Source organism: Grampus griseus, assembly GCF_964374135.1.
Source record: "Grampus griseus genome assembly, chromosome: 15".
Classification (NCBI taxonomy): Eukaryota; Metazoa; Chordata; class Mammalia; order Artiodactyla; family Delphinidae; genus Grampus; species Grampus griseus.
Window position 1 is genome coordinate 33,778,434 of NC_139009.1, and position 24,978 is coordinate 33,803,411.

Consider the following 24,978-nt stretch of genomic DNA (forward strand, 5'->3'; position numbering starts at 1 on the left):
TAGTTATGTTTTTATCTTGTTTATTCATGTTAATGTAAATCAGGTATATCATGGAAAACAAATTGGCAAACTTTAAAGTAGCCATTAATTTTAGCTTGTTCTATCAAACTACCAAAATTTAGGAGCAAAGTTATAAAATTATATACATTTCACATCTACCTCAAAGGAAAATACTTTAAATGCAGTCAGACTACTTTAAAGCAGAAAATACTTTAAGCTGCAGAAGGGACTAGGGTGTCCTCCAAATTAATTATTTGCTATCTCTGAATAATAAAAGTGGCTAGAGAGCAAGTGGAGATCAACCTAGGGGAAAAAATTAGAAATGGAAAAACAATTTTTAAAGACTTTTTATTATATTTCTGAAGAAAATACAGTCTTAGTAAATAGTGTATTCATTATATTTCAAGGAGCCATGAGCTTAAAGGATTTTAGATTATCTTAAACTTGGCAGTTTTAATAATATGGTATTTCTTTTTAGAAAGTCAGCCTTATCTGAAAATTTTTAAATGCCTATTTAAATTGACTTTTCTTTAGGATTCAGGTGTTCATTTATGTGTTATTGATGACTCCAATGAGCATATGCTTACTGTATGGGATTGGCAGAAGAAATCAAAAGGAGCAGAAATAAAGGTAAAAACATTTTAATTGGGTATTATCTTTTAGAATACATTATTTGTTTTGTAAATCCTTGGAAGTATATTGCATATCCTTAGGTTTCAAGAAAGCACCAGCTGGCCAAATTCATCAAATTTATTGATTTGTCATTATTCTTATGGTAGTCAGTTTTAAGATACAGTAGTCAAGCAGCTTCAACCACTTTCAGTGATATTTCAGACACATTGTACTACTGAAATGCCAAAGTAGTTCTATGTGTAATCTCAAAGTTAAGACTGTATACTCTACTTGGCTTCTTTTTCTTTAACAAAATATGTTATTTTTTTCAATCTTTAAAGATTAACAAATCTAAAGGAAAAATTCAACCTTTGGAATATGGCTGACATAACTGAAAAGCATATGTAATGATAAGTTTTTTGGTTTTAATTATGTGTATGGAATTATTAAATAAAATACTACAGCCTTTATAGTTGCTATAGAATAGTGTTAATCCTTTCGTTTAGAGCAGGCTATAACTTGTAAGAGAGGAATGAGGTTAGCATTGCAACTGCCTTCATATGGCTCAGAAACGGCCTCCCTCTGACAGGTTCAAAGGGATTCAAAGCAACAGGATGGGTTTAAAAAAATTTTTTTTAATTTATTTAATTTATTTTTGGCTGCGTTAGGTCTTCGTTGCTGCGCGTGGGCTTTCTCTAGTTGCGGCGAGCGGGGGCTCTCTTCAGTGCACGGGCTTCTCATTGTCGTGGCTTCTCTTGTTGCGGAGCAAGGGCTCTAGGCATGCAGACTTCAGTAGCTGTGGCTCGCGGGCTCTAGAGCACAGGTTCAGTAGTTGTGGCACTCAGGCTTATCTGCTTCACGGCATGTGGGAAATCCCTGGACCAGGGATCGAACCCATGTTCCCTGCCTTGGCAGGTGGATTCTTAACCACTGCACCACGAGGGAAGTCCTGACAGCATGGCTTTTAAAAGCCTGTGACATATTTGCTATACTCTTAAATAACGTCACATTCCTCTTCAATTGTGCGCTCTCCTAGTTTTGTGTAAGCTTCAAGCCTTCAGCTTGTTGGATGAAAAGAGGTTATTTCTTTTAAATAGTATAAGTTAATCTTTTGAAAGTAGCAGAGTAGATTTGATTGTACTTGAAAGGAATATAAGGTATCAGGAAACCTCAGACTTTAAAAAACATAAATGAAGATAGATTGTCTGTCAGCCATCATTCAGAGTAATTTAACATTGAAACATAGGAAAGTTACACTGAAGTGAAATATGTGAATTTTGGTCCTTTGTAGGAAAGGCTACCGGATGAAGTCTTATGGTTTTCCTCCTAGTGGCCACTCCTGGACCTCCTTTCCAGAACCTTTGGTGTTGGTGTTCCTGAGAGTTATACCCCATGTCTTCTGTTGATATCATATGCTGCTCCTGTTGCTTCCATGGCCTTGGTTACTACCTGCCATGTCCCACATCAGCTCACTCCAGCCCAGAGTAACAAGAGCAATTCTTGTTGCCTGCTGGACATCCTTATTTGAATCCCGCAAGTCACAAGCAAAGTGTCCAAATCTGTACTAATCATATTTGTTAGCCCCCAACCAGTTTGTCTGTCCGTGACTAACATCACATTGCACTTAGTTGCTCAAGCTGGAAACTTGGGCATCGTTCATGATTCCTTTTCCCTCACTTTCACACCCAGTCAGTCAGCAAATTCACTCAACTCTGTATCCCAAATATCTATATTAGAACTCTTTCATTGCAAACAACTTCAAAACAACTAAAGCAAATTTAACGAGAGTTTATTGATTCATGTTTAGGGAGTTAAAGAAAACCTCTAGTAAAGGTCAGAGGGAGATTTTGCCTCAGGAATGATTTGATTCAGGGACTACATCACTGATTCTCTGTCTCCCCTCTTAGCTTCTCCCTGTGTGTTAACTTTTTTTATGGCTAAGCAATATTCCATTGTATTTATGTACCACATCTTCTTTATCCACTCATCTGTTGATGGACATTAGGTTGCTTCCATGTCTTGGCTGTTGTAAATAGTGCTGCGGTGAACATTGGGGTGCGTGTATCTTTTCAAATTATGGTTTTCTCTGGATATATGCCCAGGAGTGGGATTGCAGGATCGTATGGTCGTTCTATTTTTAATTTTTTAAGGAACCTCCATACTGTTCTCCGTAGTGGTTGTACCCATTTACATTCCCACCAACAGTGTAGGAGGGTTCCTTTTTCTCTACATCCTCTCCAGCATTAATTATTTGTAGACTTTTTGATGATGACCATTCCGATTGGTGTGAGGTGATACCTCATTGTGGTTTTGATTTGCATTTCTTTAATAATTAGCGATGTTAAACGTCTTTTCATGTGGCTTTTGGCCATCTGTGTATCTTCTTTGGAGAAATGTCTGTTTCTCTTCTGCCCATTTTTTGATTTGCTTGTTTGTTTTTTTGATACTGAGCTACATGGGCTATTTGTATATTTTGGAGACTAATCCCTTGTCAGTTGCATTGTTTACTAATATTTTCTCCCATTCTTCGGGTTGTCTTCTCGTTCTGTTTATGGTTTCCTTTCTGTGCAAAAGCTTTTAAGTTTAATGAGGTCCCTTTCCTAGGTTTTTTTGAGGAAAGAGCATAAAAGCTCTTTGTTTTTTGTTTTTTCATTCTGTAGGAATCAGTAGTGACCATTCTGTATCTACTTTTTACATCTTCAGCATGGGGTTGAATCTCTAAATCAGTAATATTTTCCTGAATGAATGGTCAGTAGTATGGTACAAATAAAGATAAGACTGGTTTGTTTTTTTTAAGACCAAAATGGCAATGTCTTTAAGACAGCATGTACATTGTTCTTTCATTTGGTAGTTTTAGCGTACTTTTCCTTGAATATGCAAGAAATTAAAACAACCTAAAACTAATTCATGTAAATGTCTTCCTAGTGCAGAGTTATTATATATAGATAGCATAAAAGATGATATAATAGGATAAGGACATCAAGTTTAAATCATTATTCTAAAAATCTATTATTAAAATTTTTCAGGAAAATAGAACTTTGAAGAAAAGGCATTTCCTTAAAACTTTTCCTATATTTGATTATCAGTACCTGTAATTGGTACTTAATGGAGATAAGTATATACATTCATCTAAAACTTTATTTCTCTTTCCACAGACAACAAATGAAGTTGTTTTGGCTGTGGAATTCCATCCAACAGATGCAAATACTATAATAACCTGTGGTAAATCTCACATTTTTTTCTGGACCTGGAGTGGCAATTCACTAACAAGAAAACAGGGAGTTTTTGGGGTAAGGACCAGAATGTTATAACTTCATTATAAAACTTGAATTTTTTAATCGTTGAGTAAGTATAAAGTCATCATGCCAAAGGGAAAACTGAAAATTCTCATTGTTTCATTGTAGAAATATGAAAAACCAAAATTTGTGCAGTGTTTGACATTCTTGGGGAATGGAGATGTTCTTACTGGAGACTCAGGTGGAGTCATACTTATATGGAGCAAAACTACTGTAGAACCCACACCTGGGAAAGGGCCTAAAGGTACAGTATTCTCATATTGAAGTCATTCCTTTCAGTTTGCGCATATTGCTATTGCAGTGCCATCTCTTATCCAGACCAGGAGAGAGAAAGCTGCAGGGAGACAGTATGAGAGTCACCAACATACATTTTGTTTTTAAGGTTCTTCACGATAGTCTTTCTTTAAATCAAATTATTTACTCATTTATTAAGCATATGTAACCTACATTTTACTACACTGTACCTTTCCTTCCAGGAGGTTAATACAGAATTATTAGAGATGATACAGATACATGTTAATTTAAACACCGTAAAGATTAAGAGAGAAGTCATCCCAATCTTCAGTATTTTGTGAAGCCTTCACAGAAGAAATGATATTTCTGTTAAGCCATAATGAATGTGCAACACTACAAAAGATATGGAACTTTGATCCCACTTAGGGATCAGTGTAAGTTCAGGGACAAAGATGGTTATGAACGTGAAACATCCAGGATAGTGTGAATAAACTTGTCATGTGTTAACAAAAACAAGAGATAGCCAGCATGAAGGAAATACAATTTTAAAAAATAGTAGTGAATTGCAGTTTCTTTTATCAATTTAAACTAATATATACTAAGCCAATGAAAATTCAAATAAGGATTAAAGATACAGATTTTCCGAGTTATCCACAAGAATCCTAAAAACTGGTTGAGTTCACCATGGAAGAGAGAAGAGCTGTGAGGCCAAGGATCCTTAGTCCCACAGTTAGATGACCAGAAAAGAGCCTACAGGGGTTACAGAAGTGAGATTTAAAAAAAAAAAAGTTAGCAAGATAGAACTTTTTATTTAGTGCCTGAACAAGGAAGCAGAGAATTCCCAGGAGTTTCAGTGCTCTAGGGAGATCAAGAAGAATAAGAACCAAGGAAAGACCAAAGGAGCTTGCAATTTCAATAGAACATTAAGGCCGTAGAACAGCTAAGTATAGAATAGCCAGTTTTAAATTGGAGAATTTTGGGCTTCCCTGGTGGCGCAGTGGTTAAGAATCGGCCTGCTAGTGCAGGGGACACGGGTTCGAGCCCTGGTCCGGGAATATCCCACATGCTGTGGAGCAGCTAAGCCCGTGCGCCACAACTACTGAAGCCTGCACACCTAGAGCCTGTGCTCCGCAACAAGAGAAGCCACCACAATGAGAAGCCCGCGCACCACAACGAAGAGTAGCCCCCGCTCACCACAGCTAGAGAAAGCCCATGCGCAGCAACAAAGACCCAACACAGCCAAAAATAAATAAATAAATGTATTAAAAATAATAATAATAAAATGGAGAATTTTGAGAATCCTAGTTGAAAATGGAATGGAAGGCAAAGTTGCTAGAATCAATCAGTAGTCTTTTTAAGGTTGCCTAAATCCTGAGAGTAAACTGGGTATTGTGGTGGAAAAAAGACTAAAAATCTTAGAGAGAGAGATGAGAATAACTGGTTTGAGTGTAAGAAGAAAGATTTTATCCTTGAAAAAGAGTAATAGCCTACATTCTATCCCGAGATCTTATGTGGCTAAATGGTGGAGGTCATGCAGGATGACATTGCTCTCAGTAAAAGTGGCTCCCTGTTAAAAAGTTGAAGTTTTTATTGTTAATGGATAATATAAGAATAGTAATATAGTAAAATATCACATAATCAGACTCCATTACTTCAGAATTCTACTTGTTGGAATTGGAATCCAGCTGAAACCTTCGACTTGCCTGTGGAAATTGGATTTATTATAATAAATGAATACTAAAACCAAAGACCTACAAATTTAGAGGTGTCATTTTCTAAATAGTTAGTGATTAAAATTATCCATATCAACTCACAAAAGGATGGTTCCAAGGACCTTTTCTTAACAGCTGTTGGTTAACATAGTTATCTGTGATATAGAAAGATAGTCCCAATTACTACATTTGTGTTACGTTTCCTCCCTTTCTCTTCTCCTTTTCCCAACATAGCAACCGACTGTAGGTTTTACTGTCTCCTGGGCTGGGTCTGGAGATACAATATGTGTAAGAACAGTGTGTATGGCCATATGGTAAAATGGGACAGGAGAGACAAAAAGAATAACTCATAGTTAGTCCCCTTCTTCTTTTTCTTTTTCTCACTACAGCTCCTCTTCCCAGCCCCAGTAGTGGGCCTTGGAATTCATTCAGCTTTACCTCAAATTGGTTTTCCTCAAAAACACAGATATATTTTATCCTCAAGTCCCATTTGCACCCAAATATACAGGTCCACTTTGCCGTTTTCTATGGTACATGAAAAAATGAGAGGAAAAACATTGAAAATAGTCTTTTTTCATATACACACTACTATATATAAAATAGATAATCAACAAGGACCTACTGTATAGCACATGGAACTCTACTCAATATTCTGTAATAACCTGTGTGGGAAAAGAATCTGAAAAAGAATGTCACTGAATCACTTTGCTGTACACCTGAAAGTAACACAACATTGTAAATCAACTATACTCCAATATAAAATAAAAATTAAATTTTAAAAAAATAGCTTTTTTTCAATCTCATTTTTCCTTTCTGTTTAAGGACAATAAAAGTGAAAAAATATCCAGAGAACCATATACTTCCTTCAAAGTAGAAGGTTATGAGAGGAAAATTACAGACCTTGTTCTAAAATCAGTAGGCTGGGAGCAGAGAGAGATTCTTTATTAGTGTAGCACGTAGTAGCAGTAGAAAGAAAACTAGCTAGGCCTGTCAGTCTCTGAGTTCCACAAAAAAAAAGGAGGGGGAGAAAGAAAAAGGAGGTGACAGGGAACCAACCTGAGGTTCCTGAGACATTCCCCTGGGGATTTTTTTATATCTGTGACATCACTTTATTCCACTTCACACCCCTTTTCCATGCATAAAAACTAAGAATTGAAGACATTTATTAATTAGCCCAGAGTCTGCAGAGCTAGCAGTTGAAATGGGTTCTCTGATTTCAGTTTGATGATCTTCCAAGTATTTCACTGTCATCCTTAGTGTGAGCAAGTGGCCATATGTGCAGTTGGAGGCATCACGGTAGATGGACACCAAATTCCCTCCAGTACTGACACCTGGCCTGAGCGCTGTAGCCAGTGTAAAGTAGATCACCAGTTTATGATAAAAGAAGATAACTCAGGAACAGCCAGATGGAAAAAATGCACAGGGCAAGGCCAGGGAAAAGGGCCCGCCAAGAGCCTACATGCCCTCCCCAGGCGCACCACTCTCCCCGAATCCCCATGTGTTCACCAACCCAGAAGCTCCTGGTTAAGGATTCTTAAGAAAAAAGAAAGAACAGTATTATCAGTTGCCCTCCCCACTTACCTCTCTTTTCTCTTCCTGGGCACATTTTTTTCAGTATCAGAAATGCCAGGAACAGTATTATATTATCAAAACAGTGACTTAAATTGTTGACATATTATCCTACCACTCTGAGCAGAGTTTGGGTATAAATGCACCCTTCATTAGCCTTAATGTGCAAGGTGGGAGGCAGGGAGAGGTTCAGAAGTTGTTTTTATTTTGGTTTTCATCTGAAAAACTTGTGGCTTAGCCTTTGTGCAGAGAAAATCTGCATATGCACGAACAGAAAACAGAAAATCTAATCTTGTAAACTGCTGGGCACATGAAATTTGCTACATGATTGACCCTATTATGGGCAAACTTGATGAGAATTTTGTTTCTCCCTTTATATTTGGGGTTTTGAGGTATGTAAATATGGCTGGAAAGGATTTGGTGAGTTTAGTGAAATAAATGTGTAAGCCCAGATCAGAACAGATGTTCATAGTTTCCATTTTTAAATTCTTGCCCAAAATTTCAGTAGATTAATCCAGTTTGCATATTCCCTAATATGATATTTCTGTACCCATGGCAGTCTTTATCAACCAAAATTTGACTATACTGTGATACTGCATCTGAAAAAGGGACTTTGAGGGATTGCAGAAGTATAATTTCACAGCTAATCCTTTTATTCTAGTAAATAGGAGACAAACCAAAACTGTGTTTTATGCCTCATAAGGAGCTCTCTAGCTTCCAAACCATTTTTTCCTTACCTTAAGTGTAATTTAACAGGAATCTTCAAAGTAATTAGTATTTTCTGTTCTCTTTTTTTTTCCAGTTTTATAACATTTTTAATGTATAACCTTGTCTAGCTTAAGGTGTACAACATAATGACTTGATATTCGTATATATTGTAAAATGATTACCAAAATAAGTTTAGTTAACATCCATCACCTCACAGTTTTTTTTTCTTGTGATGAGAACATTTAAGATCTGCTCCCTTAGCAACTTTCAAATATACATTACAGTATTATAAACAGTAGTCACCATCTTTGCGTTAAATTTCTAAGTTTGTACCTTTTGACTACCTTCACCCATTTCTTCTACCCACCTCCCCCGCCTCTGACAACCACCAGTCTATTCTGTTTCTGTGAGTTTATTTTTTTTAGATGCTACATATAACTTAGATCATATGTTGATAGCATTTGTCTTTCTCTCTCTGACTTTTTGCACTTAGCATAGTGTCTTCACAGTCTATTCATGTTGCATATGGCAGGATTTCCTTCTTTTTTATTCCATTGTATATATATACCACATTTCCTTTATCCATTCATCCATCTATGGACACTTAGGTTGTTTCAGTATTTTCTATTTCTTATGTGGGTATAAGGTATTTGTTATTTCCTACATATAGGAAATGGTTCAGAATTTTTCTTATATGAAATAATTCATGATTCTTTAAGTGGGGGAGAGGAAGTTGAGAGTATCAACACCACCATTAAAATGTTCATTATTCTGAAATCTTTGCCAGGTTTCTTTAAGAAATACTACCATTTTACCTGATCTCCAAATAATCAACATGGACCCATTTGCGCATTGCTAAGAATATAACATAAATTTCAAAGTCTCCCTGATATTTGATTCTGTAGTTAAACAGGCACAGAAAGCCCTCCAAAGGATCTTTATTTGGCAGTCAAGGTAAACTTGGTTTTTACAGAAGCTTGTTTCTGCTAGAGTTGAGAAGAAAGGGGGGATTTGCAAGTAAGCTTGGATGGACTTGGCCATGATTGTGCCAGGAAGTACAATAGGTTTGTAATACAAGGATAATTATTTTTCTTGGCAGGTATTTCAGACATTATTTGGCTTAAATTAAAGTGTCAGAAATATAGACCCATGAGAAGGAAATCTTGGATTATAAATTATTTTGTGGGTAAATACTATGTAAAGCAAGCTTTGGTAACTTGTTTAAATTTAAAGTACAGACATATTTTTAGCTAAATTAATATAGGTCCTCCTCAGGAAATAACTGTCCTGGGGTGGTAGGAGGCAGAAAGTGGGTATCTCACCATGTTGATTACTTATATAGGGTATTTTTATTCTTGATGAAGCATTTGTTCTTCAGTTTTTCATTTTCTAAGACTCCATTTTTCTAGGAAGATCTTAAGTGTTTAACAAAGTATTTGTCATGTTTAGAAGTAGGGAAAACTGAATTAAAAATAGAGAAACTGTATTTAACTTTCCTGCATTCTGATAGAGAGCTATGAAATGCCACACCTCTGCGTTTTGTAATTTCTTACATGGTACCGTGGTACTTTCAGATTACTCTTGTTAATTTGACCATGCATGAGAAAAATAAGCCCTTTGCCCCCACTTTTCCCCCCACTTTTAAATGCCCAAGCAAAGCCAGCAATACTCTCAGAAAATTCACATCTCTCAGATGTTCTTTCTCTCTTGGTCACATCAGAGCTATGCTAGATAATTGGCTGGCTATCCTGCTGGGCACAGTTGTGTTGTTCAATGTTTAAAGTATTTTTACGTGATGAATGTTGATGTGAGCCGAGGCAGTTGACCTGAATAGCAAGTTTGTTGGAGTTCTGCTCCTAGCGTTGCTGAATCAGGCAAGCCCTACTCCAAAGTAGGCAAGCCCGTTCCTTTCTCCCTGCCAAATATACCCATCTATTAAATATTTGTACCACTAGCAGCCTCACACTGAGTAATTTTGAGAGTCAGCTGTAGCATAATTTTTTTTTAGGAAACCAAAACTCTACAAATTTTAATTTTAACAATGTAATGGCAGCTCAGATAGATGAGTAAAAATGAACAACCTCAATAACAGCTTTACTGAGATATACTTCACATACCATAAAATTCACCCTTCTAAAATGTACAATTCAGTGATTTTTAATATATTCACAGAGTTGTGCAATCATCACCACTAACTTCAGAATATTTTCATCATCCCAAAAAGAAACACTGTGCCCATTTGGAGTCACTTCCCATTCCTCTCTCTCCTCAGTCCCTAGCAACTGTTTGTCGCTTTTGGTCTTTGTGGATTTGCCTGTGTGGGACAGTTCATATAAATGGAATCATGGAATATGTGGTCTTTTGTGACCAACTTCTTTCAGTCGAACCTTAATGTTTTCAAGGTTCATCCATGTTATAGCATGTATTAGTACCTCATTGCTTTTTGGGGCTGAATAATACCACATTTTGTTTATCCATTTAAAGTTGATGAAAAATTTTATTAGGAAATGAACAATTTTTTTTGCAGGGTTTTGAGGTATAATTGACATATAACATTGTGTAAGTTTAAGGTATACAACAAAATGATTTGATATATATATTTTTTAATTTTTTTTTTTACAGTTCACATTTTTTTTAATACATTTATTTTTTTTAATTTAGTTTTGGCTGTGTTGTGTCTTTGTTGCGGTATGTGGGCTTCTCGTTGCAGTGGCTTCTCTTGTTGCGGAGCATGGGCTCTAGGCACAAGGGCTTCAGTAGTTGTGGCACGTGGGCTCAGTAGTTTTGACTCACAGGCTCTAGAGCGCGGGCTCAGTAGTTGTGGCACTCGGGCTTAGTTGCTCCGCAGCATGTGGGATCTTCCCAGACTGGGGATCAAACCCATGTCCCCTGCACTGGCAGGCGGATTCTTAACCACTGCACCACCAGGGAAGTCCCCGATATATGTATATATTTTAAAATGATTGCCACAATAAGTTTAGTTAACAACCATCACCTCATACAGTAGAGGTTTTTCTCTTGTTCTGAGAACTTTTACGATGCACTACCTTAGCAACGTTTTTCAAATGTACAATACAGTATTGTTAACTATAGTCACCATGCTGTGCATTAAATTCCCAAAACTTATTTATCTTATAACTGGAAATTTGTACCTTTAACCACCTTCACCCATTTCCCCACTGAACTTTTTTATTATTATTATTAATTTTTATTTATTTATTTATTTTTGGCTGCATTGAGTCTTCGTTGCTGCGCACGGGCTTTCTCTAGTTGCGGCGAGTGGAGGCTACTATTCGTTGTGATGAGCGGGCTTCTCACTGCAGTGGCTTCTCTTGTTGTGGAGCATGGGCTCTAGAGCACAGGCTCAGTAGTTGTGGCGCACGGGCTTAGTTGCTCTGCGTCATGTGGGATCTTCCTGGGCCAGGGATCGAACCTTTGTCCCCTGCATTGGCAGGCAGATTCTTATCCACTGAGCCACTGGGGAAGCCCCCCACTGAACAATTTTTAAACTTGTAATTTTTTTCATTTCCAAGGGATCTAAGGTGTATTTATTAACTGACTTTGGTCATACTTAAACCAGGTTCTACCTTGCCATTTTGAACCTGGTAACTAATTCTGCAAGCTCTCATCTTCTAAAAAGTTTTTCTCTTACTCTAGCAGCTTCACTAGCTGAATGAAGAGCTTCTCTGAGTAAGGCATCATGAAATCTTATGTTCACCTTTAAGAAAGAGGCTCTGATTATATTTTCGTACCTGCCTTGTCCCTTCCTGGGTACTTGTGAAGTGCTGAGAGCATACAAGAAAACTGGGCTGTCATTCAGCTATCACATTGGTGTGACTGGATCAGTTTTTAAAATACTTTTCTGGTTGGTCAAAAGCCACTGCTGCAAGCTGCCAGTGCCTCTTCTGCCTCACACCTTCCCCAGTATCTCAGCAAATAAAAGGGGTTACTATCCCTGACAGAGCAGAAGTCCTCCAGTTCAGCAGTGGTTAAATGTTAAATATTATGACTGTTGCCTCGAGAGGAAATGAAGGCTTTTTTTGCAAACGTAAAAGAACATTGAGTAAAGAGACTTGAGTCCTAGTCACAGCTTTGTCACTAGCTAACTGTGTGGTATTGGCTAAGCCAATTCTATACCTATGTCCTTAGTTCTAAAATCAGAAGAGTAATAATACCTACCCTAACTACCATGTAAGATGATTATAAAAGGTAGTAAAGTTCTGAGGTTAATATACCCTCTGTTGTCTGTGGAATTATCACTGCTTTAGTTTACCTTTTTGTAAGAATGTATTTTGAAATATTTTCAGAGTAACTGATTATTGACATAAATGCAAAAGGTTGTATTAAAGCTTTACTACCTGCCTTGCAGAAGACTTGCTGAAAATAGGTTTTTGATTGTTGAGTTATTCAGCAATCACTCTACAGTTCTGCTAAAGTTTTCTTCCAAAAAGACTCTAAAATCTGATGGAAAATGTTATCACTCACGTTCTTATTTTACTCCTCATCATATTAGGTGTTTATCAGATCAGCAAACAAATCAAAGCTCATGATGGCAGTGTGTTCACACTTTGTCAGATGAGAAATGGTATGTTATTAACTGGAGGCGGGAAAGACAGAAAAATAATTCTGTGGGATCACGATCTGAATCCTGAAAGAGAAATAGAGGTAAGGATGAAAACGGAACATAAAAATTTTTAAATATTAAACCCTCTAAACTTATGTCTTTTGTCCCACATTGAGATAACTTACACTTTTCTGAGAAATTTGGTGCACATTCTTGTCATTTCATTCCCTCAAAATAAAAAAAAAAAAAAAGGACTATTCACTAAACAAAATAGTTTGAAAGAATAAGAAAAATCAGCAGAATAATTAATTTGCTTATTTATTTCTGAGATTATATTTTTAGTGACCCAAAAATATAACCATGTAAACTTAAAATTTAACAGACATTCATTGAAAACTATATCCTACTCCAAGGTATACAAAATGACCAGCTTAATTTTAAAACTTGAAAATAATAACAGTGGGCTTAATGATAATTGCTATTTATCTACATATGTGTCTGCTTCATTGCATGAACCAAGTGTATCCATAAAACCTGACAGGTATTATGTGCTCAGTGAAAGTTTGTTAACTGAACTGAGATCTCAGGAAGTGAAATGGGTTAAGAATAGTATTTTAGTCAATGATTGCCAGAGCAAAGGCAATTCACTCAGTTTAATATTGCTTCTGTTTGTTGGTGACTTAAATTTTGAATTTATGCTCAGTCTTTTCTACTCATAACGTGCTTTGTAGACAAAATCTTCTCTAAAAAGAGGATTCTGATAGTACTGCTCTTGGGTTTCATTTCCAAGAAGATATATCCCCATATTATAGATAAAGAAATTTGTCTCAGGCTAAATGACTTACCCAGAATAATATAACCAGTAAGTAACAAAACCAGATCACAGTCTTCATGTGGTCTATCAGAACTTATTCCTTTATCCACTACTCCTAATCATTAACTCTTGAAATCATATAAAAATATGAATTTAAAATTGAACCAAAGAATGTTGTTAATGCATTATAACTTCTGTGTAATAAAATGTAATTGTCTGAACAAATAATTTATTAGTATAAGATTACTTTCAAATTTGGAATTCTGTCATTTATTACCACATAATTGCATACAGCTATAACTACGGTCTTCAGGTGGTAATTATTGCATGTTAGTATGTGTATGGTGACTTTACAAAATTTTTTTTAGGTTCCTGATCAGTATGGAACAATCAGAGCTGTAGCAGAAGGAAAGGCAGATCAATTTTTGGTAGGCACATCACGAAACTTTATTTTACGGGGAACGTTTAATGATGGCTTCCAAATAGAAGTACAGGTAAGCTGTATGATTTTAACCATTAACTGAGTATTTTTGATGATACTCTTTGTTTCTTATAACAATGGGTGTATTTCATTTTCAGGGTCATACTGATGAGCTTTGGGGTCTTGCCACACATCCCTTCAAAGATTTGCTCTTGACATGTGCTCAGGACAGACAGGTGTGCATGTGGAACTCGGTGGAACACAGGCTGGAATGGACCAGGCTCGTAGATGTGAGTAAAACAGAATGTGATTATAATCTTCCCACAGAATCTCCCTAAAATGGCAGATGGTAGCAGCAAAGCAAATAGGACTCAGCATTGGTTAAAACCAAGTGTATTTCTATAGTTCAGTAAAGGGAAAGGGGTGGAGGGAGAGTGTTTAGTCACAAAGTACATGAACCCACTCCAAAGTAGCAAATTAACAGGACAGAAGCTCAGTTTTTCTGTCAGGTTCAGTAGTAAAAATAAAAAATATTTCACATCTTTATGAAGTATTAATTGTTATGGATATGTTTAGGTCTCTGGTGGTGGTGCAGTTGGGTTCAGTAAGTACTGCCCACTAACAGATTCTGCTCTCTTCTTTTTGAGTTGGTCTCTTACTGTGTTTTCTCCCTACCCCACCCAGATATCCACCTTTTCTAGCCTAAAAGGTGTATACACGTTCTTTGCAGACTCTAAAGAACTGTACAAATGTTTGTTGTTATCCTTACCATTGTTCCACTGCCTAGCCACAAGCTGGTGGTCCTTCCCCCTCACCACTCTGCCAGCATGTCCCCTTCCTTCTCTGAAATCCTTTTTCCTCTTAAGTCCATGTGGTATTACCATTGGCTACAGTAAAGTTGATTGAGATTTCATGTTTATGTGAAACAAGTTATTTTCAAATATATTTTGCCACTATTCCCATAGATCTAGGGAGACTTTCTCATGTACTCCCCAACAGTTGTCTGTCTCTCTTCTAGGAACCAGGACACTGTGCAGATTTTCATCCAAGTGGCACAGTGGTGGCCATAGGAACGCACTCAGGCAGGTAGGGTCTTTAAGGGAAATGTGAGCTGAGTAATCTAAGTGGTGGGATGTTTAACCATTATTCAGGAATGTTCTCTATCTGATCTGGAAAATTAATCTTTTAAGTGGCACAGTTTTATGCTTTTTTTCTTTTCTTTTAGGTATACTCATTTAATCATTCAGTAATTATTTGAGCACCTACCGTTTGTTAGACACTATTGTGGGTGTTCAGGCTACATCAGAGTGCAAAGCAAAAATCCCTGCCCTTGTGGAGCCCACATTTTAGTGTGTGTCAGGGGTGGAGGCAGAATGAAAAATAAGCATTATAACTAATTAAGTTAGCAAATGAAGAGCTATGGTGGGGGAGGGTTGAGCATAGGAAGAGGGAACTGGAGGGTGCAGTTGCAAAACGATAAATAGGAAGGTCAGAATAGTCTTCATTAAGGAAGGTGACAGTTCAGCAGACTTGACCTCCTTTGTGAAATTTTCTGTGGTATCGAAAATTTCTCTTGTTATCTTTTAGGGAAGGAAAATGAACCTGAAATAACCCAGTTGAGCTTTTGTTTGTGCTATAGCTTTTTTCTTTTTTAAATGCTACACAGGTAGATAAGTAAAGGTATGTTTCCTGAAATTGTTATTAATTACTTATCTTTGCAGACATTGTATAGTACCTTTCCAAGGTTATTAGGTAATATATATTATTATCTGTATTTTTTAATTGAGTCCTTTTTATTGCCTCTGCTGGTAAGTAGCCCTCATCACAAATAACTTAATTTCTTTTTTAAAGAGGCAGAGGAAAAAGATAAAGTAAATTTTCAAAAGTTAAACCCATAGAAAATATGGAATGCTGATTTCTAATGAAGTGAAAATATTGTGAACACACTTCTATAAATATTTTTATTTATGTAACAAATATTTCAAATCAGCCAGTTTATTTAATTCTAACTAAATTTAACAATGTGAAGTTTTTTTGTAGCAAGTTTTCCCCTTTGGCTCTTGGATACAAATTAATACCTCTAGAAAGTCAAAACATATTCAAAATCCTCCTCATATATAGTGCTCAGAATCATGGAAAAATAGATCTTTAAGGTAAAGATAAACTTTGAAATGTGGACATGTAACTGGAGGTGCTATTTGAGTGGTTCTGAAATAGTGGAATTTTAGAATTAGGCTGCTTGGGAGAGTAATTGGTGATGACTTGCAAATACAGATGGCTTTACTATCTCAGATTTCCCCAAAATACATGTCAGTAATAGATTATTACTTAAAGTTGGACTAAACAGGCATATGGCAGGTCAGATCTGTTTTGGGGGCAGCTGAACAAATATCACAAATGCTAAAATCAATGAAGTAGTAAGAATAAGAGCCACCCTGTATTCAGTATCTGATGACAGACCTTGTACTAAATTCTTTTCATATAGTACTTTAAGTCTTCACAAGAATGCAACAAAATGTTCGTTAATATCTCCTTTGCACAAACAGGAAACCAAGATCCATAGAGGTTCAATCACTTGTGATTGAGCTGGGATTTAACTCAGGTTCTATATAGTTCCAAAGCTTGTCTCTTTCCACTACTCCACCAGTACTCTTTGAGATGTACTTATGGTGTTTGTAGCATTACTTAGAAATATTATAAGGAAAGTTTATCTTTGAAGGTTAAATCACTGGCTGACATAGTATTTTAAAAGCATTTACTGTGTATAAGAAGGAGTTAAACACCAAGTGGAGTAGTAAGGGTTAGAAGGACTTGAATCATTAAGACTCACCACTTCATTGGATGAATGTGCAATATATACATACACATAAATACAGTTTGCCCCAATTTGTAATTAAATTGCACTGAAGTTACTTTCTAACATTTAGTGTTACTGTGAAGTCATCATTAGCAAGCTTAACAGGAAAAGTCACTTACTTTAAGTGACTTAAGCTAAAGCTAAGCCAATTGTTTCCTCTTGGAGTTGCGAGTAGAAAGCACCTTATGAATGAAAGTGATATGACAACTAAATAAAAAGTGGAAAAAAAAATCCTTTCTGGTGTGGAGTTGGGGATTATTTAAAATCTAGGGGAGATGTAGTTATCAGTGTTCATTTTATACTTAATTCCTGTCTTTGGTTTCACATCTGGTTAGTCTGTTGTTTCTTAGAGAACTTTCTCCTTTATTATTTTTTACATGGATCTGTGAATATGTGGCTGTACTGTCTAAAACAGAAAATTCCTCAACGTAGCCATTCAGATTATTATCACTGACCCTAAGCCTAAAAAAAGTCACACTTAGGGCAAGGATTTTTGTTGTTGTTAGTTTAATACAACACGTGTCCAAATTGTTCATGATCCAGAAAAGCTGACTAGCAAAATGTTTAAAGATGTCTTCATGTCCATATGTAGAAATCTTCTACTTCTTGTAGTCAAGAAGTAAGGGCTTCCCTGGTGGCACAGTGGTTAAGAATCTGCCTGCCAATGCAGGGGACACGGGTTTGAGCCCTGGTCCAAGAAAATCCCACATGCCGCGGAGCAGCTAAGCCCATGCGTCACAACTACTGAGCCTGTGCTCTAGAGCCCACGAGCCAGAACTACTGAGCCCACGTGCCACAGCTACTGAAGCCCATGTGCGTAGAGCCCGTGCTCCGCAACAAGAGAAGCCACCACAGTGAGAAGCCTGCACACCGCAACGAAGAGTAGCCCCTGCTCGCTGCAACTAGAGAAAGCCCACATGCAGCAATGAAGACCCAATGCAGCCAAAAATAAATGAATAAATAAATTAGTTTTAAAAAAAGAATTAAAAAGAAGTAAGCACAAGTATGAATAAATTATCACAGTGATTTAAAAAAATATCATTTTAAAAGAATATGTTACTAATATTTCTAAGAGAAGAAAATTCAGTGCATGGCCCTAAGTGGACATAGTACTTCCTTAACATTGCTAATCCTCATATAGTAAGGAGTCTTTTTAACAGCTTTATTGAGATATCATTCATATATCATAAAATTCACCCATTTACAGTATACAATTCAGTAGTTTTTAAGACGTTCACAGAGTTGTGCAGCCTTCATCACAAGCTCAATTTCAGAACACTGTCATTAACCCAAAAAGAATTCCTGTACCCGTCAGCAGTCACTCCTCATTGCTCCCACCCACTTCCAGCCCTGAGTAACTGATCTACTTTCTGTTTCTATAGGTTTGCCTATTCTGCACCTTTCATATAAATAGAATTATATAATATGTGGTCATTTGTGACTAGTTTCTTTCACTTAACCTAATGTTTTGAAGGTTCATCCATGTTGTATAGCATGTGTCAGCATTTCATTCCCTTTGTCACCAAATATTCCATTGTGTGGATATACTTCAAATAACCACTTGAGTTATAGTCATACATAAGTTTTTGTATGGACATATGTCTTCAGTTCTCTTGGGTATATACCAAGGAGTAGAGTTAACTATGTTTAACATGTTGAGGAGCTTCCAAATTGTTTTCCACAACAGCTACACAATTTTACAATTCTACCAGTAAAGTATGAGGGTTCCAATTTCTCCACATCGTCGCCAACCCTTGTTATTGCCTGTGTTTTGATTATAGCCATCCTAGTGGCTGTGAAGCACTTTTTCATTGTGGTTTTGATTTGCATTTCTCTGATGGCTAATGCTGTTGAGTATCTTTTTTATGTGTTTATTGGCCACTTGTGTAGCCCCTTTAGAGAAATGTCTATTCATATCCTGTGCTCATGTTTGAATTGATTTGTTTTTTTATTGTTGAGTTGTAAGAGCTCTTTATATATTCTGGATACAGTACCTCATCAGGTAACATGATTTGCAAATATTTTCTCTCATTCCAAGGGTTGTCTTTTCACTTTCTTGATGGTAATATTTGTTGCACTGAAGTTTTAAATAAAAATTACATAATTTATATAAATTTACTATATAAAAATATAGTCCCATTTATCTATTCTTCCTCTGTCTTTTGGTCTTCAGGATTTATTCCTATGGTTTTTTTCTAAGAATTTTATAGTTTTAACTCTTACCTTTAAGTCTGTGATTCATTTTGAGTTCATCTTTGTATATGATGTGAGCTAATCTTTGTATAGATATCCAGCGTCATTCTTTTGCACGTGGATATCCAGTTGTTACAACACTATTTGTTGAAAAGACTTTTCTTTCTGCACTGAATCATATTGACACCCTTGTCAAAAATCAATTGACCGTAAACATATAGGTTTCTATCTGGACTCTCAGTTATATTCCATTGATCTCTCTGTCCATCCTATGCCAGTACCACAGTCTTGATTATTATAGCCTTGCAGTACGTTTTGAAATCGGGAAATGTGAGTCCTCCAACTTTGTTCTTTTTCAAAGCAGTTTTAGCTATTCAGGATCCCTTGAATTCTACATGAATTTTAAGATCAACGTGTCAATTTCTACAACGAAGCCAGCTGGCATTTTGATAAGGATTGTTTTTTCTCTTTATAGATCAATTTGGGAATGTCACTATTTTAACAGTTTAATAAGCCTTCCAATTTATGAACAGGAGATGTTTTACATTTATTTAGGTCTCCAGTTTTTTTCAAAGATGTTTTTAGGGTACAAATTTGCACATTTGTTAAATTACACCTAAGTATTTCATTTTTTTGGTGCCATTTTAAATGAAATTGCATTTCCATTTCCAGAATATTCATTGCTGGTATATGTAAATACAACTACCTTTTATATATTGATCTTTTATCTTGCACCTTTGCTGACCTATTTTCTTAGTAATAGTTTTTTTAGTGGATTCCTCAGGGTTTTCTGCATACAAGATCATGTAATCTGCAAATATAGTTTTCTTCCTTTCCAGTCTGAATTGTTTTTTCTTTTTCTTGCCTAATTGTCCTGACTAGAACCTCCAGTATAATATTGAATAGAAATGGCAAGAGTGGTCATCCTGATCTTGTTCTCTATTTTAGAGGGAAAGCATTCAGCCTTTCACCATTAAGTATAATGTTAGTTGTGGGTTTTTCATAGATGCCCTTTATCCTATTGACAAATTTTCTTTCTGTTGTTGAGAATTTCTAATCATGAAAGAGTGTTGGGTTTTTCAGCTGCCTTTTCCAGTCTATTGAAATAACATGGTTTTTGTCTTTTATTAATATGGAGTATTACATTAATTGATTTTCAAATGTCTAATCAACCTTGTGTTCCAGACATAAATCCTACCTGGTCATGGCATAGAATTCTTTTTATATATTACTGGATTCAGTATGTTAGTATTTTGTTGAAGATTTTTTTCATCTATATTGTTGAGGTACATTGGTCTGTAGTTTTCTTGTGATGTCTTTGGTTTTGCCAGGGTAATACTGGCACTTCAATAAGGCTTTAAATAAGACCTGATATCTCCTAAACCGAAATGAAGCCTTAAAGCATACAAATGGATAAAAATTAGTATATACTGGTAATTGTTAATCATTAGTTATCGAAATTTTAGATTTGTTGAACCATTGACTATATAAGCCATTTAATTAATAAATTGCACTTAGGCATACCACACATTTTCAAATATAACATTCTCCCATTTTTTTAAATTTGTGTTTCTTGATGGAATTTAAAGTTCTTCATGAAGCTCACAATACATGTGAACCTGAGCCGTTATGAATTTGAAAGTTTATAATCTCTGAATTATTGGCAAAATACATTCTGCTTGATTTTTCCAAGACCCCAATTAATCATCCTTTCCCTTTTTTAAATAAATATTTATATATGTATATATTAATTTATTTATTTTTTGGCTGCATTGGGTCTTCGTTGCTGCACATGGGCTTTCTCTAGTTGCGGCGAGCGGGGGCTACTCTTTGTTGCGGTGCGCGGGCTTCTCATTGCTTTGGCTTCTCTTATTGTGGAGCACGGGCTTCAGTAGCTGTGGCATGCGGGCTCTAGAGCACAGGCTCAGTAGTTGTGGTGCACGGGCTTAGTTGCCCCCTGGCATGTGGGATCTTCCCGGACCAGGGATCGAACCCGTGTCCCCTGCATTGGCAGGCAGATTCTCAACCACTGCGCCACCAGGGAAGTCCCTCCCTTCCTTTTTTTTGAAACTAGTTTCTCAAAAGGCGCTTTAATCTTTATACCACTTGCAGGCCTTAGAGAAACCACAAATATATTTGCCATCCCATCAGGATGTCAGGTGTCAGCTCAGACAAAATTCCCCAAGCAGTTTGCACAGAACTTTACTCTTTTCCTCGTTGGACCCATTTCTATTTCTAAACCACTATTCTAATACACTATTTAAGAAAGGAGTTTTTGCCATAGTCATTTTATAGGCTGGTAAATGGAGGTGAGACACCCAGAGGTAGGGAAATCAATAGACTTGAAATGATGGTAGGGAGAATAAAAAGCAAAGATTAAAGTTCAAATTGTTTCAAAGAAAGAAATCCGTGGACTTGAGTCAGTATATAAAACATACTATGTATAACCATACTGGAATGGAAAGGGGAGAGGGCAGACTGAGAGAGGTGACTTCAAAGGAGACCCCAAAGTTTCTGATCTATAGTGACAGCTTTGACAAGGAAGAGCAAGCTGGGAAAATGCACCTGGTGAGCAGAAAGGTAAAAAATTAGATTTAGTTTTCGATGTGGAATTACAGAACGTTAGACCTGGAGAGACTTAAGTGATCCAGCTCTACTCATCATTTTTTTTTGAATTTTTTATACAATTTTTAAAGGTTAGTTTTGATGATGACTGTAACCTTGGCAAACCAGCAATGTAGCTGAAGTACTGTTACCAAATACTGTTGACTAGAAAGGTTCTGAGTGTAAGAAATGCTCCTTTAGCTCAGAAGGGAGATGTTAAAGACATATTAGCACTAGCTGAGACTTTATTCTTAGACATAATTAAAAGAGAAAACTTCTAATTAGAAAAGAATAGCTTGTTTCCCTCTGTAATTTGATGTTGCTGAACTTGGCCCATCGGTACTCCAGAGCTCATTTCCCAGGGTGTACAGTGTCTTTGAACTCTATCAGCATGAATCTCCTTGAGTTCTGCCTTGTTATAATTCCAGTTCGGAGTCACTCTGTGCTCCTACAAGTTGTAAAGCACTAGATGCAGTGAGTGGCACAAAGAAATATTATATAAGACATGGTCTCTACCCCAAATAGCTTATAACCTAATTAGATACTACATAAAAAGATATAGAGCATGTCATATCAGTAGTTTACTTGCATAAACAGGCAGTAATGCTTGAAGATCAACAGAGAAATTACTGTGAGCCTGAGTGGTCAGAGAACACTTCACAGAGGAGGTGGAATTGGTCCTGCCTTGACAGAGTTCTGAGATTTTGAAGAAGCAGTGAAGAGTTAGGAGCTTATATCAAGCAGGAGGAATGGATTGAGCAAACACAAGAAACTATGAGCTAACTGGACTAGAACATTCCTAAAGGCCTCTTGATTGCTAAACAGTGGAATCCAAACTTGTTTAGCCTGGCCCTTAAAGCCCATTAAAAATCTTTCCCCTCACCATTCCAGCGAGAATGGTTAAGTCGTTGTCCTTCAGGTACACCTCAGCCCTTTTTGTAGTTTCTTACCTATCCCTCTCCACCTATTTATATCCCACCTCTCCTTGCCACATTTGATGTGATGAAATCCAAGACCACCCACATCCTCAGTGATTGCTCCCTGCTCTGAAACCTCATAATCCTTAACTTGTGTCATTCATTTTACTTTAAACTATTTACCACTTTATGAACTCACTCCGTCTCCCCGGTTGGGTTATAAATGCCAATTCTGCCTCCTTTGCTGACTTCTTTCTTCTCTAGATCCTGAATGTTAGTGTAGCTCAGGCAGAGAGAGCACTTTCCATGGGATCACACCCTTCCCTGGTGTGATGTAGTGAAAAGCCCAAGGGCTAGAAGCTCTATCCTGGCTCTGCCACTAACTAGTTGGTTGATGACTGGCCAAGTGTTTTGACATCATGGGATTTCAGTGTTCTTATTTGTAAAATAAGAGGGTTGAATTGGGCTTGAATTGGGCTTTTCTTTCCCCTGACTTTGACTTTATGTTTTTCCGATTATAAAAGCCACATTCCTATTCTTATAAGGAGAAGCTTCATAAAAGCAGTTGGGAAAAAGTTATAAACCTGCCACCCAGAGGATACACTTTATATTATGATGAATATTTTTTAACTCCTATTATGAACACATATATATTCATTTAGGGACTGTAAAGTATGATACTTTCCAGCTCTGAAATCTTATGATTCTCTTTTGCCACTAAAGAAATCAGTAAGTGTCTTTTTTAAAAAGTCGTCTAGTTAATGGTGGTACTGTGTATGGGTACTTGACTCACAAGTCAGATTAGTTTAAATATATGGCCAAAGATTTCCCATCTCTGATGCTGAGCAATGACATTTAGAAAGATTCTTTAAGTCCTTTAGGCCCTATAGAGCCCCGTAATGATTGCAAATTACCTTAAAGCAGAAGCTTGGTTTCAATGTGTATAATCTAGACTAGAATGAGAATGCAGGTGAGCACAGTGAAAACTTAATATTTATTTCTAGAAAATTCCCTTTGCTAAAGGATTTGTAATCCTCTCCATACTTCTGTTAAGGATAGAGGTCCTGAGCCAGAAAGTCTTTTCTGAAGGTAGAACGTAATTCATGCAGTGAAAAGGGTGGGAGCTTTAAAATTATTGCTGGGGATCCATATGGAAGTTGTATACTTTTAACAGCAAAGTTATTATTACTAAAAATTCCTTGCCAAAAGTGGAAGAATTAATCTCTGATATGTAATTAAAGAAATAGAAAAAGTAGGTAGGGTTTTGTTGTTGGTTTTTTTTTTTCTTTTTTGAGAGCTGCCATCTCTAACCAGTAAATGACTCAGAGTTTTAGGTTTCTACATATTATACCAACAGACATTCTGGGTTTTTTCATTACTTTTTTTTGGCTGACTGTGCTGACTGTGCAGGATCTTAGTTCCCCAACCAAGGATTGAACCCGTGCCCCCTGCAGTGGACGCACAGAGTCCTAACCACTGGACCTCCAGGGAATTCCTTTTTTTATTACTTTTAAAGGGAGTTTTCAAAGAGATAAAATTGTTTGCAGTTTCCATAGGAAGATTAAACTGAACTGGAAATAGTATCAGTTGAGGCTTCTCCAAAATAAAAATTGGTGATTTTAAATGCCTAAGAAAGTATAGTAAAGTTTCTATAAACTCATTAAAAACTTGAAACCTCATACCTACAGAGCGGTGCTGTGTCTCATTGTTCTTTAGGTATGTCTGTTCAGTCCAAGTTGGAATATTTTGTTTCCTTACTCTGAAAAGGTGGTTCACTTGGCATCAGCTTTGGCATTTCTTGGCTCTAGGAGTTCCATGGTGGCAGCCATAAAAATTGATTAATGAATTACATTCTCAGAAGAAACCTATAATCTGTGGATGCTGTCCAGTTGCAATAAGATATGTTCTTCATGCACCTTTTGAAGTGGAAATGATCAAACATTCAGCGCAGGGTTTCAAAGTGCCAATTTCCTGCTAATAATTGGCTTTTAATAAACTCAGGTATTCACAGATAGAAGCTATTTCTCTTACCTGAGTAGAAGACAGAATTTATGAATTAGGTTAGCTACGTAGAAGTTTCAACCCATAACTCACAAATTACTAATTCATTCATGAACATGTTTAATTAGAAAGGGATTTCAGTGATAGGTGAAGAGTCAGGATCCTTTAGTTTTTTATCTTCTACCTTGAATATACGAAGGCATGTTAAGCAACATCACTATTCTTTTTTTTTAATTCTTTTAAGCCCTTTACTGTCTCCTAAAATTTCTCTTTTATTTATTTATTTATTTATTTTTGGCTGTGTTGGGTCTTTGTTGCGGCAAGCGGGGGCTACTCTGCATTGCGGTGCGCAGGCTTCTCATTGTGGTGGCTTCTCTTGTTGTGGAGCACGGGCTCTAGGTGCACAGGCTTCAGTAGTTGTATCACGTGGGCCAATAGTTGTGGCTCATGGACTTAGTTGCTCCGCGGCATGTGGG

The 24,978-nt window shown here is 36.6% G+C and overlaps 1 protein-coding gene across 1 annotated transcript in view; it reads left to right on the forward strand.

Annotated features, from left to right (window-relative positions):
• Positions 1 to 24,978, forward strand: part of EML4 (EMAP like 4) — a gene marked incomplete at both ends in the record, with an annotated part of 130,067 nt that overhangs the window by 90,424 nt on the left and 14,665 nt on the right. Inside the window, 7 exons of the mRNA XM_082672741.1 lie at positions 535 to 630; positions 3,768 to 3,902; positions 4,017 to 4,152; positions 12,645 to 12,796; positions 13,878 to 14,003; positions 14,089 to 14,220; positions 14,949 to 15,016. Of these exons, the coding sequence (XP_082528867.1) occupies positions 535 to 630; positions 3,768 to 3,902; positions 4,017 to 4,152; positions 12,645 to 12,796; positions 13,878 to 14,003; positions 14,089 to 14,220; positions 14,949 to 15,016 (845 nt within the window). The remainder of the gene's footprint in view (positions 1 to 534; positions 631 to 3,767; positions 3,903 to 4,016; positions 4,153 to 12,644; positions 12,797 to 13,877; positions 14,004 to 14,088; positions 14,221 to 14,948; positions 15,017 to 24,978) is intronic.